This window comes from Pelophylax lessonae, assembly GCF_965119305.1.
Source record: "Pelophylax lessonae genome assembly, chromosome: 3".
NCBI classification, from domain to species: domain Eukaryota; kingdom Metazoa; phylum Chordata; class Amphibia; order Anura; family Ranidae; genus Pelophylax; species Pelophylax lessonae.
The window spans coordinates 86,422,812-86,436,452 of record NC_138770.1 but is presented as its reverse complement, the minus strand read 5'-3'; the positions used below and the strand labels follow the sequence as shown (position 1 = coordinate 86,436,452).

The window sequence follows — 13,641 nt, the reverse complement described above, 5'->3', positions numbered from 1 at the left end:
AGTTTTTTTTTTTTTTTTTAAATTAAGCATCACTAAATCAATTCTCATTTAAAAATGGTGTTTTTTACAAATTTATTTTTCACTGATACATGTCCCCCAGGGGAGTACCCAGACCCCCATATCCCTTTTATGGCCAATTACTTGCATATATGCTTTCAAAATGGGCACTTTTGATTTTTCCTGTTCGACTCCCATAGACTTCAATAGGGTTCACCGTTTGGGTTTGAACATTTCCCCTGTTTGGGAGTTCTGCTGCAAGTGATTTTCTTTTACCAAAAATATGTAGCAGAATACATATTGGCCTAAATTGATGAAAAACTTTGATTTCTCTTACGTCCTCCAACAGTTGCCGCCCCTCAAATAGTCTTCACCAATGGGTATTAACTTCCGCTCCGCAGGAGTAGCTAGGCATAAGACTTGTTAGAAACAAAAGCTTTTAGCATAGACACCCATGGGGGCTGTCCCACTGGTCAATACCCCCCCCTGCTTTAACCACTTTACCGCTGAGTACTGGAATAGTACTGCGGCAAAGTGGCACGATCCCGTCTGGTCACGTAGACCTACGTCTGCGCGTTCTCGGCTCCCAGAGCGCGCTCCCGTGCGCTGCGGGTGCCGATTCCGATCGGATTCGGTTGGGAACCGATCAATCACCAGATACTGATCAATGATTTTTGGTCAGTGTCTGGTGATCGGTCCCAGCCAATGGTTAACTCTCCCCTGTCTGTGTAATGTAAACACAGACAGGGGAAGTGATGTCACTGTCCCTCCATGAGTCCTTTCGGTTCCAGGAGAAGACAGAGACACAGCAAAAACGTGAGTTCCACCAACACTACACTGACACACCTCACATAGGTACATTTAACCCCTTCATCACCCTGATCACCCCCAAAGCCCCTCACAGTGAACACTATATACAGTGGTATACAGATATTTTACTGATCACTGTATAAGTGTCACTTGTGAGCGTAGTTTGCGCTTGCGCTAGGCCCAAATAGGGTTAGGGCACCCGCCACCTATCCCCTAATAAAGTTTTAACCCCTTGATCACCCACAGTTAACCCCTTTACACCCTATTACTCTGTGCACTAAATGCAGTATATAGGTAAATACTGATCACTGTATTTAGTGTCACTAGTGACCCTAATTTGCGCTTGCGCTAAGCCCAGACAGGGTTAGGGCACCCGCCACCTATCCCCTAAAAAACTTTTAACCCCTTGATCTTCCCCAGTTAACCCCTTCACTCTCTATAACACAGTGCACTAATATATACAGTAAATCAGATAACTACTGATCACTGTATTTAGTGTCACTTGTGACCCTAATTTGCGCTTGCGCTCAGCCCAAATAGGTTTAGGCCACCCGCCATCTATCCCTTATAAAGGTTTAACACCTTGATCTTCCCCAGTTAACCCCTTCACTCTCTATAACACAGTGCACTAATATATACAGTAAATCAGATAACTACTGATCACTGTATTTAGTGTCACTTGTGACCCTAATTTGCGCTTGCGCTAGGCCCGAATAGGTTTAGGCCACCCGCCATCTATCCTCTATAAAGGTTTAACCCCTTGATCTCCCCCAGTTTAACCCCTTCACTTCCCTGTCACAGTGTTCACTATATACAGTGATTACCGATCACTGTATTAGCGTCACGGGTGACACAACTTAGGCTAGCTAGTTAGCGTCAGGGTCCCACTACACCACCGTTACTTAGCGTCAGAGTCAAGTACACTAACACACACACCACCGTTACTAGTATAGTGTTTGAACAGATCAATATCTGATCTGATCAGAACTATACTAGCGTCCTCATAATTTAGTGTTCCCAAAACGCAGTGTTTGCACAATCAACACTGATTCCTGCTAGCACCTGCGTTTAGCCCCCTTGCCCAGACCACCTTACCCAGGCAATTGTAGTATTAATTAATAGATTACTGACACTTCCAAAAAACACAAATCACACAAAACCGCTGCGTTAGCAGAGTCAGGCCTGATCTCTGTTAGCACTAGCAGTTTTTTTTTGTAGCGACCAAATAGTCCTCGACAACCAGGTGCTTTTATTACCTAGTAGTCGCATCACTGTACAGGTAAATTTAGTTACCAAAATGTCCAAACGCTCGTACAGTGATGAAGCTATATACAGTATAATGACCATGTCAGGTGAGAGCGATGGGGAAGCCTCACCGGCAGAATCAGGGTCAGTATACGAACCAGATGACAGCAGCGGCTCCCTGACAGATAGCTCCGACAGAGGGGTCCCTGCTAGGGTCAGGCGTACCCGACCCCATTCTGGAGTTGCTGACTTGCAAGAACCGGGGGTTTCTCGTATGCAGCAGAGTGCCAGTACTAGTGCTGCTCACACTTCTCGTGAACTGGCAAGCACGAGCGGCCTAGTACATCCTGGACCTTCAACCAGCACTGCAGTATCACCTGGTGACGTGGCGAGTCACCTGAGTGCAGTTGAAGCTGGTGCGGTGGCTAGCACGAGTCATGGCCCGCAGCCACCGCGTATCCGAAGACAGGCCCGTAGAGCCCATAGTGTCCTCCCTGAAGCGCTGGCATATCCTAATTGGCAGCCCACAGATTCCACAGCGCCAGTACTTCCCCCATTCACCGCTCAACCCGGAATCCAAGTGTAAACAGCTGGTTTTAATCCCATAAACTTTTTTTTGAGCTGTTTTTCACTGAAGATCTTTTCAGATCTATTGTGGACCAATCAAATTTGTATGCTCAACAATTTATCGCTGCCAACCCAAATTCACCCCTTGCCAGACCATTTGCCTGGAATCCTATTACGATTCAGGAGTTTAAAACCTATCTGGGCCTTTCCTTCAACACGGGCATTACAAGAAAGAATGAATTGCAGTTATATTGGTCCACTGACTCAATTCATCAAATGCACGTGTTCTCTGCTGCTATGTCCAGGATTTGATACGAACAAATATTTCGGTTCATGCATTTCAACGACAATGAACTCTGTCGTCCTCGGGGAGACCCTGAATATGATCGGCTCCACAAAATTCGGCCCCTCATAGACCACTTCAATCAGCGGTTCGCAGCCTTGTTTACCCCCCAACAAGATGTCTGCATTGACGAGTCCCTGATTAAGTTTACTGGTCGCCTTGCTATCAAACAGTACCTCCCCAGCAAGCGTGCCAGATACGGGGTCAAGTTGTATAAGCTTTGTGACAGGGCCACAGGCTATACAGTTAATTTCCGTGTCTATGAGGGAAAAGATAGCACTGTGGAGCCCCCCGACTGCCCAGGCTACATAGGGAGCAGCGGCAAGATAGTTTGGGACTTGGTGTCACCCTTATTCGGAAAGGGGTACCACTTGTACGTGGACAATTTCTATTCAAGCGTGCCACTTTTTAAACACCTCTTTCAATTGCAAATTGGCGCTTGTGGCACCGTGCGATCTAATCGCCGGGGCTTCCCCCAACGGCTAGTAAATGCCCCACTGAGCTCGGGGGAGAGAGCCTGCTTGAGGTGCGAGGAATTGCTTGCAGTGAAGTGGAGGGACAAACAAAACGTTTATGTGCTGTCCTCCATTCACCCAGATACGGCAGTCCAAATTTCTACGGTCACCGGTGTTGTTGTTGAGAAGCCCCTCTGTGTCCAAGACTATAACCGTAAAATGGGAGGAGTGGACTTCAACGACCAGATGATGGGACTGTACTTAATTGCCCGTAAGGCCAGACGCTGGTACAAAAAAGTGTCTGTATACCTATTTCAGTTGGCTGTTTACAACGCTTTTGTGTTATACAAAGCATCTGCCGGAACATTATCCTTCTTTCAATTCCAAGAAGAGATAATCAGAGCCCTCCTGTATCCTCCTGTATCCAGCTGGTGCTCCTGCCCAACTTCCCCAACCAGATGCAGTGAGCCGGCTGCATGAGAGGCATTTTCCGCAATACCTCCCGAGTACCCCTAAACAAAGATACCCCCAAAAAAGATGCCGTGTCTGCAGCAAGCGCGGATTTAGGCGTGACACCCGGAATTATTGTCCCGACTGTCCTGACCGACCTGGTCTTTGCCACGGTGACTGTTTCCGTCGCTACCACACACTAGTGGATTATTAGCGTAGGGTACAGCACGGCACAGTTTAGGGCACATTTACACAGGGTCTCAAAAGATGTTCGATGGCTATCGTCATTTTGAGAGACCCGAACCTGGAACCTGGAACTCGACGTTTGAAGAAAAAAAAAAAAATACATAAAAGCCAAAAATAGTTGTCGTCTCAGTCATTTTTTATGTTCTTCTACACTTCCTATGTACTTTTAATGTACTTTGTTAGTTTTTCATTCTTTTGTGACCTGTTTCTCTTGCAGGTACTCGTCGGCTACCACGCATTGATTTTATATATTCTGACACAAACAGTGTTTGCGCTCAGCATATATGGATACCTTTGCTGATAGCAGCTGTGGTGATTTTCTGATTTCAGCACTGCAGTTAAAATCTTATTTTGGTATACGTGGATAGTGCCGTGTATACCCATCATTAAATTCAGTGGGTGGTTGTTTGGGCGGTTAATGATGAGAATCCAAAAACTTTTGTTGTGTCAGTCATTTTATATGTCCTACTCTTCCTAATGTACTTTTTTTAATGTACTTTTTTTTTTTTCATTCTTTTGTGACCTGTTTCTCTTGCAGGTACTCGTCGGCTACCATGCATTGATTTTATATATTCTGACACAAACAGTGTTTGCGCTCAGCATATATGGATACCTTTGCTGATAGCAGCTGTGGTGATTTTCTGATTTCAGCACTGCAGTTAAAATCCTATTTTGGTATACGTGGATAGTGTCGTGTATACCCATCATTAAATTCAGAGAAAGCAGTAAAATATTTAGGGACCTATATATCTGCAAATCTAGATCAGATTTACAAACTAAACTTTACTCCCCTGATCAGAGAAACAAAGAAAACCCTGGAACAATGGAGGGGAGGTCTCCAGTCATGGTTCGGAAGGGGAAATTTAATTAAAATGAACATCCTGCCAAAATACTTATATATTATGAGAGCACTCCCAGTTAAAATACCTAATAGTTTTTTTAAAATCACCCAAGGGGTGTTCGGAGGATATATCTGGGCTGGCAAAAAACCACGGATAGCGCGCAATACACTAACGCTCCCTAAAAATATGGGTGGGCTGGCTATACCCGACCTGCGCAGATATTACCATGCCATCCATTTAAATAGAATACTGGACTGGTGGCATCATTGGGAATCGAAAAGATGGGTTCAAATGGAACAAGCACAAACGACGGTATCATTAAAGAGAGCAATCTGGTGCTATGAAACACTCCCTAAATCTGTAAAAGCACATCCCTTACTGGGAAACACAATAAGAATAGGGTTTCAACAGACTAGGAGACAAGGGTTAACCTCGATGGAATCTCCATTATACCCGATCTTGGGAAATCCCAAATTTAGCCCAGGCCTAGAGAAACAGCATTTTAAAAGACTGTGGGAAACAGGACAAGTTGATATTAAAAATTTTACGAGCCAGCAGATGTGGCCTTCAATTGGTAGACTAACGGATGAGGAAGGTCCATATAGGTTACTTTTTTGGGAAGCACTCCAAGTGCGACATTTCTTAGAGACGTTGCCGGAGCCAGAAAAATTTAAAAAACCACTGACATACTTTGAAAAGCTATGTGAGAAAATAGGAGGTATAGATCGTCCATTATCTATTTTATATAAAATGTTGAATACGCCATTAGACCAACCGAATTTGAAATGGTTGGAAAAATGGAAAGTGGATCCAAATATAGACGTAACAGACACACAGAAGCAGAGAATGTTTAGGGCTATATTTGGACCAACTAAATGCACGAAAATGCAGGAAATAAATTATAAAATCCTGACTAGGTGGTATAATACACCAGACAAATTGCATAAGTGGTACACTCAAGAATCAGACGGGTGCTGGAGATGCGGAGAGGGGGAAGGCACGATATGTCACATTTTTTGGAGTTGCCCAGAGATAAAGAAATTTTGGTCAGAGATTGGTGATATAGTTCAAAAAGTAACAGATTATAAAATCAAGGAAGAAGCTGCCTTCTGCCTCCTACAGATATCAGATCAGTCAGAGAGGAAATATGCAAGATCAGTACTGCCACACATGATGAATGCCGCAAGAGCATGTATACCCCAACATTGGAGAAATAGACAAGCGCCAACGGTGTTCGACTGGGTAAGAAAACTAGAACACATTAATAAAATGGAGGAGCTTGTGCTATCCTCACAATACAAACAGGAACAATACAAAAAAACATGGAGAACATGGAACTTATTCATATCCTCAGATGTAGGCAAACAATTGCTGATGTCTCCATCTCAGAACGTGGAAGTGGCATGAGATAGGAGTAGTCTTTTTTCTTTTTTTTCTCTTTTCTTTCCACTCCTTGAAGGGAGAGGAGAGGCGGGAGAGGGAGGGAGAATTTTCTGGGGGGCTGCGGGGTTTTTCTTTTTTTTTTTTTTTTCCGGATGTGTGTGGTGATTGACAGTGGGTATGAATGAGGAGAATGAGAGGGGAGGGGGGTTAATATAGAAAAAAAAGGGAAAAATGTGGAAAGGAATGGATAGATAGAAGAAGAAGGGGAAACAAAGATAAGATTACTAATTAGGATACTCAAAATAAGCACAAGGAAGTAAAGGAGGCAAGGATTAAATGAGCGGGATTATAGACAGAGACTTGATGACTTAACAATGCCTTGCTTTAATTGAATATTTGTTAAATGTCTATATATTTATGAGTTGGAAATCTCCAGAGATCTATATCAGATCCAGGAGATGAGAAAAAGGAGGTGGATAATGTCTTTGTAAGCTATTTACTTATTACAGAGTCATATATTATGTAATGTTTTTCTCTTTTTTCTTTCTGAAAATTCCAAATAAAAATTATAAATAAAAAAAAAATAAATAAATAAATAAATTCAGTGGGTGGTTGTTTGGGCGGTTAATGATGAGTAATACTATGCATTATTCCTGTGCTGATTTCTGATAGGTTCTCTTTTTTTTTCGTTCAGCCCACAGGCTGCATGAAAAAAAAAAAAAACCTATATGCCAAACAAGGACCAGCAATGTACTGGTACATTGCTGAACTTTGAGTGGTTATACCAGGATGATGCCTGCAGATTTAGGCATCATCTTGGTATCGTTTTTTACAGCCAGCGGTCGGCTTACATGTAAAAGCAATCCTAGCAGGTAATTGGCCGCTAGACTGCTTTTACATGCAGTGGTTTTCCGTGGTTTTTCTCGGGCTCTCCTGTCCCACCGGTTAACCCGAGAGTGCAGCCGGTGGTTCAATTATCTAACCATAGAGCTAATTGGAGATTAGAATGGCTGCAATCATCTCTATGGCCTAAGATACCGGAGGCTACGAGCATTTCATGACTTCTGTTTCGCCAGAAATAAACAGCGCCATTGGGAAATTGGGAAAGTATTTTATCACACCAATTTTGGTGTGGTCAGATGCGTTAAGGTCAGAGGAAAGATCTAGAGTCTAAAAGACCCCATTTTTTTTTTAAAAAGAGTACCTGTCACTACAGATTGCTATCATAGGGGACATTTAAATTCACCGTGATAACAATAAAAATTATAAAAAAAAAAATGAAAGAAAAGGTGTCAAAATAACATAGAAAAGCAAATAAAAAAAAAAAATCAAGCCCCCCTGCCCCCCTGTGCTTGCGCGCAAATGCGCACTCAAGCGTTGGTCTAGTGTCATATGTAAACTGCAATTGCACCATGCATGTGAGGTATCGCCGCGAAAGCCAGGTCGAGGGCAGTAATTATTGCAGTAGACCTCCTCTGTAAGTCCAAAGTGGTAACCTGTAAAGACTTTTAAAGGCTTTTAAAACCGTACGTAGTTTGTTGCCGCGGCACGAGCGTGCGCAATTTTTAAAGCATGTCATGTTAGGTGTCTATGAACTCGGCATAAGATCATCTTTTAAATTTTACCAAACAATTTGGAATTATATAGTGCATTTCTGCATTAAATATAAAAAAAGTGTTTTTTTTTACGCAAAAATTGCGTTTGGAAAATGTGTGCGCAAATACCGTGTGACAAAAAAAATTGCAACATCCACCATTTTGTTCTGTAGGGCCTCTGCTTTAAAAAAATATATAATGTTTGGGGGTTCAAAGTAATTTTCTTGTAAAAAAAAATATTTTTTCATGTAAACAAAAAGTCACAGAAAAGGCTTGGTTTTCAAGTGGTTAGAAGAGTGGGTGATGTGTTGCTAAAATTGAGCTTAAAATGTCAGGACTGTTCAAACACCCCCCAAATGACCCCTTTTTGGAAAGTAGACACCCAAAGCTATTTGCTGAGAGGCATATTGAGTCCATGGAGTATTTTACATTTTGCCCTAAGTTTCAGGAAAATGACCATTTGTTTTTTTTTGTTTTTTTTTTTACACAAAGTTGTCAGTAAAGGATATAATGCTCACACATGCCATGTGTATATGTGAAATGACACCCCAAAATACATTCTGCTGCTTCTCCTGAGTTCAGGGATACCCCATGTGTGAGACTTTTTGGCAGTCTAGCCGCGTACAGGACCCGGAAAACCAATCCGCACCTTCTGGCTTTCTAAGGGCGTAAATTGTTGATCTCACTCCTTACTACCTATCACACTTTTGAAGGCCATGAAATGCCAAGATAGCACAAAACCTCCCCAAATGACCCCATTTTGCAAAGTAGACACTCCAAGCTATTAGCTGAGAGGCATGGTGAGTCCATGGAATAGTTTATATTTTGCCACAAGTTTCGGGAAAATTATAATTTTTTTATTTTTTTTTGTTTTTTTACACAAAGTTGTCGGTAAATGATATAATGCTCACACATGCCATGGGTATATGTGAAATGACACCCCAAAATACATTCTGCTGCTTCTCCTGAGTACAGGGATACCCCATGTGTGAGATTTTTTGGCAGTCTAGCCGCGTACAGGACCCGGAAAACCACTCCCCACCTTCAGGCTTTCTAAGGGCGTAAATTGTTGATCTCACTCCTTACTACCTATCACACTTTTGAAGGCCATGAAATGCCAAGATGGCACAAAACCCCCCCAAATGACCCCATTTTGCAAAGTAGACACTCCAATCTATTTGCTGAGAGGCATGGTGAGTATTTTGCAGCTCTCATTTTTTTGGAAAATTAAGAAAAAACAGGAAAATGCATTTTTTTCCCTCTTTTTTCAATTTCCAAAACTTTGTGACAAAAATTGAGATCTGCAAAACACCCAACATGCCTCTCTGCAAATAGCTCAGGGTGTCTACTTTCGGAAAAGGGGTCATTTGGGGGGGGGGTTGTGCTGTCTTGGCATTTCATGGCCTCCGAAACTGTGATAGGTAGTCAGGAGTGAAATCAACAATTTACGCCCTTGGAAAGCCTGAAAGTGGGGGTTGGCTTTCGGGGACCTGTACTCGGCTAGACTGTAAAAAAGTTTCACACATGGGGTATCCCTGTACTCAGGAGAAGCAGCAGAATGTATTTTGGGGTGTCATTTCACATATACCCATGGCATATGTGAGAAATATATCATTTAGTGACAACTTTGTGTAAAAAAATAAAAATAAAAATAATAATAATATATTTCCCGGAACTTGTGGCAAAATATAAAATATTCCATGGACTAACCATGCCTCTCAGCAAATAGCTTGGGGTGTCTACTTTGCAAAATGGGGTCATTTGGGGGGGGGTTTGTGCTATCTTGAAATTTCAGGGCCTCCGAAACTGTGATGGGTATTGAGGAGTAAAATCAAAAATTTACGCCATTAGAAAACCTAAAGATGGATTAATCGATTAATCGATTGATTATCGGGGTCCCGTACACAGCTAGGCTCCCAAAAAGTCTCACACATGGGGTATCCCCATACTCAGGAGAAGTGGCAGAATGTATTTTGGGGTGTCATTCCACATATACCGATGTCATGTGTGAGAAATTTATCTTTTAGTGACAACTTTGTGTTAAAAAAAAAAATAAAAAAAAAATTGTAATTTTCCCAAAACTTGTGGCAAAATATAAAATATTCCATGGACTCACCATGCCTCTCAGCAAACAGCTTGGGGTGTCTACTTTCCAAAATGGGGTCATTTGGGGGGGTTTTGTGGTATCTTGACATTTCAGGGCCTCCTAAACCGTTATAGGTAGTGAGAAAATGCAATCAAAAATGTACACCCTTTGAAATTCTGATGGTTGTGATTGGTTTCGAGGTCCCGTACACAGCTAGGCTCCCAAAAAGTCTCACATATGTGGTATCCCTGTACTCAGGAGAAGCAGCAGAATATATTTTGGGGTGTAATTACACATATACCCATGGCATGTGTGAGCAATATATCATTTCAATGACAACTTTGTGTAAAAAAAAAAAAAAATTTTTTTTTTAGTTATTTTTCAAACACCTGTGACAAAAAAATGAAATATTCAATGAGCTCAACATGCCTCTCAGAACATTCCTTAGGATGTCTACTTTCCAAAAAGTGGTAATTTGGGGGGGTCTTGTACTGCCCTGCCATTTTAGCACTTCATGAAATGAGATAGGCAGTCAGAAATTAAAGCTGCGTAAAATTTCAGTATTTACACCATAGTTTGTAGACACTATAACTTTTGCGCAAACCAATAAAAATACGCTCATTGAATTTTTTTTTGTCAAAGACATGTAGCTAAATATATTTTGGCCAAAAAAAATGACATAAATTGAGCATATTGGATATTTTTTAAAAGACAAAGTTGAAAATGTCATTTTTTTGCAAAATTTTCGCTCTTTTTTTATTAATATCGCAAAAAATAAAAATCGCACAGGTGATCAAATACCACCAAAAGAAAGCTCTGTTTGTGGGAAAAAAAGGACGTAAATTTCGTTTGGGTACCACATTGCATGACCGCACCATTGTCAGTTAAAGTTGCACAGTGCCGAAGCACAAAAAGTGGCCCAGACGTAAGACAGCAAAATGCTCTAGTGGTAAAGTGGTTAAAAAAATACAGGGGTTATGGCAGCTAGCTAACCCCGGTATTTAACATCAAAGTACCAATGTAAAACTGCGGCGGGTGGTCCGGAAGTGGTTAATGTGTGGTCCTTGCAGGTCCACCCTCCGGCTGTTAGCGCCCACGTGCCAGATCCCTTTAAGAGACTGGACCTTGCTGCCTCCACTCACAGTTTCGCTTAAGCATTGAATAAGAACAACCTCATTGAGAAACACATCAACCATTTATTATAGTTATAATGCACTCACATAAGTATAAAAATGTCTCTCTATAGTAAAACAGCAGGCTCCTGCCACGCTTTCGATCTTGCGTCCAAACCAGAAGTGACATAATTGGCTCCACCCAATGCGTTGCGTCACTGGTCACTTGACTTCCTCAGGGTTGCATGTTAGCTGGCACTGTGCTTAGTGGCAGATCGGTGGCACTTTGGAACAATTTGGAACATGTTGTATCACTTCCGAAGATTCATATACTTTATTTCACAAAGGTAAAACTTGTGGACCATTGACAGTTGATTTGTTATTATAAGACATTTAACTTTGTGGGTGATAAGTAACACATGGCACACATATATATGTCTGTTAACCACTTTTGTATTAATCAAAATAAGTTGTTTGGTATATTATATGATATTGGATTTATTAATTATATATTCTGTTCACATTTTGGAGTAGACGGGACTGGAGCTTTGTACATGTAGCATACACAGCACTAATTCAGTTCATTTCATTTTAAGGGACAGCGCATCACTCTAATACACCTTATTTTTTAGATCCTTTAGTGTGCTTGATGGTTGCAACAATTCCACATATTTATCTTTTAGTTCATCCTGTTAGCAGCAAATTAGGTTATCCTGAACCATCTATAGAAATCGTGTATCCTCTGCATTTACTTAACGTTATACTCTATTTGAGTTATCTGGGTTTGAAACAGGTTTACTTTAACTGCAGCATAGCCTGTTTTTTTTTGTCCTGCAGAGGTTCCCTGGTTACATGAGTAGCTGAACAAATTACAACAAATCCATTGGCACGTAAAGCAATTCGCATATATCTATTTCAACTGTGTATTTAGCTGTTTGCCAGTTTAAATCGGTGCTTTGTGTGATGATTTTTTAAGTTTGTAACCTGACCAACATTTCTTTTCTGTCTTGATCAGACTTTGCTGACACAATGAATGTCCCATATCCAATTACAATGGTTCTATCCATTATTCTCTGTGTGTTTCTGGCCATTGTCTTTTATGGATGGAAAAGAGGGACCCCCAACTTTCCTCCTGGACCCACTCCTTTACCGATCATCGGAAACATGCACATCCTAAACATGAAGAAGCCGTATAAATCATTTCATGAGGTAATAATGGCATCTACAGAATATGCTCAAGAAAAGGACCAGACACAGTTGAAATAATTTTGAGGTCTCAGGGAACACTGGGCAAAAAATTACATATCAGGTCAAAGTACATGATCATTAGGTTGTAGAATGTTTTAAATAGAAATAAAGAAATGACCATAACTAGGGTATTTGACACCCAAAGTGGATTATTTTACAACACTCCCCTGCTCTGTGCAGCAATAGTAATTAAATAAAATAAAAATAAATAAATAAATACATAAATAAGAAAATAAACACAAACTTCGAAAGTTGTAATGCCCCCTTACTTTGGTGGTCTATGGAAAAAAGCCCCCTTTACACTGATAAGTGTGAAAGTGACCTATTACATTGGATATCAGTGGGAAATTGCCCCCTTACATTGGTGGTGATTGTAGGTGGGAGATCGATCTGCCACTTTGCACTGCTTGAGGAACCCATAGCAACCTTTAGGTCAGTGATGGCAAACCTTGACACCCCAGATGGTTTGGAACTACATCTCCCATGATGTTCAACTACACTGCAGAGTGCATGATTATTATTGCAAATGTAGTTCCAAAAAATCTGGGGTACCAAGGTTCGCCATCACTGCTTTAGATGAACCCTAGGATTCCATGGAACCCTGGCGGACAAAGCCACCTTGTGGGCGTGGCCTACTGCACCCATGCACATGGAGGTATATTTTACATGGAGTGTGCTCATCAATGACCTGGACTAGGTGGAAGTGTTGGTCATGTGGAGAACTGAACATTAAGGCAGTCTCCAGTCACGCAGCGCAGGTCTCATACGTGTCCTATGTTAACGCTTTCCTTCCCGTACCCAGTGATCAGGTCTTAGACCTCCGTAAGGCTAGTCTGCTCCCATTGACAAGAGAAGATGAACAGCTAGGGAGGGAGTCAGAGCACTGACCCCCCTCACTACCAGAGGACCTGTCACCTAACCAGGTACCACTTCAAACAACTGGTTGCTATAGCTATGTTTCTTTTTGGTTACCCATAGCAAGTACCTCCTCTTCTTAGCTTTAGTAGGTTAACCTTAGTAGTGGAGTTACCCCATAGTGCTTTAACAGACCCAGGTTCTTTAGGGATAACTAAACTCAACATGCACCCCCTGAATAATGTCAGACCAGGCTCAACACAGCATTTACTAAGAACTCAGCACCACAGATATCCTGATGATTTTGGTACTCCAATGGTGGACCACAGGTTCAAGAAAACTTAAAAAAAAGAGGGCGCACCAGCCTAGCGCATTATCCTCAGTAGGCTTTTATTAATAAATAATTA

At 41.6% G+C, this 13,641-nt stretch overlaps 2 protein-coding genes across 3 annotated transcripts in view; both read left to right on the top strand.

Annotated features, from left to right (window-relative positions):
• The window catches only part of LOC309551312 (cytochrome P450 2K4-like), a 637,235-nt gene that overhangs the window by 319,939 nt on the left and 303,655 nt on the right, over positions 1-13,641 (top strand). The window lies entirely within an intron of this gene.
• The window catches only part of LOC309551320 (cytochrome P450 2C14-like), a 63,663-nt gene continuing 61,989 nt past the window's right edge, over positions 11,968-13,641 (top strand). Inside the window, exons 1-2 of the mRNA XM_082251855.1 lie at positions 11,968-12,021; positions 12,147-12,340. Coding sequence (XP_082107981.1) covers positions 12,161-12,340 — 180 coding nt within the window. The 5' untranslated portion in view covers positions 11,968-12,021; positions 12,147-12,160. The remainder of the gene's footprint in view (positions 12,022-12,146; positions 12,341-13,641) is intronic.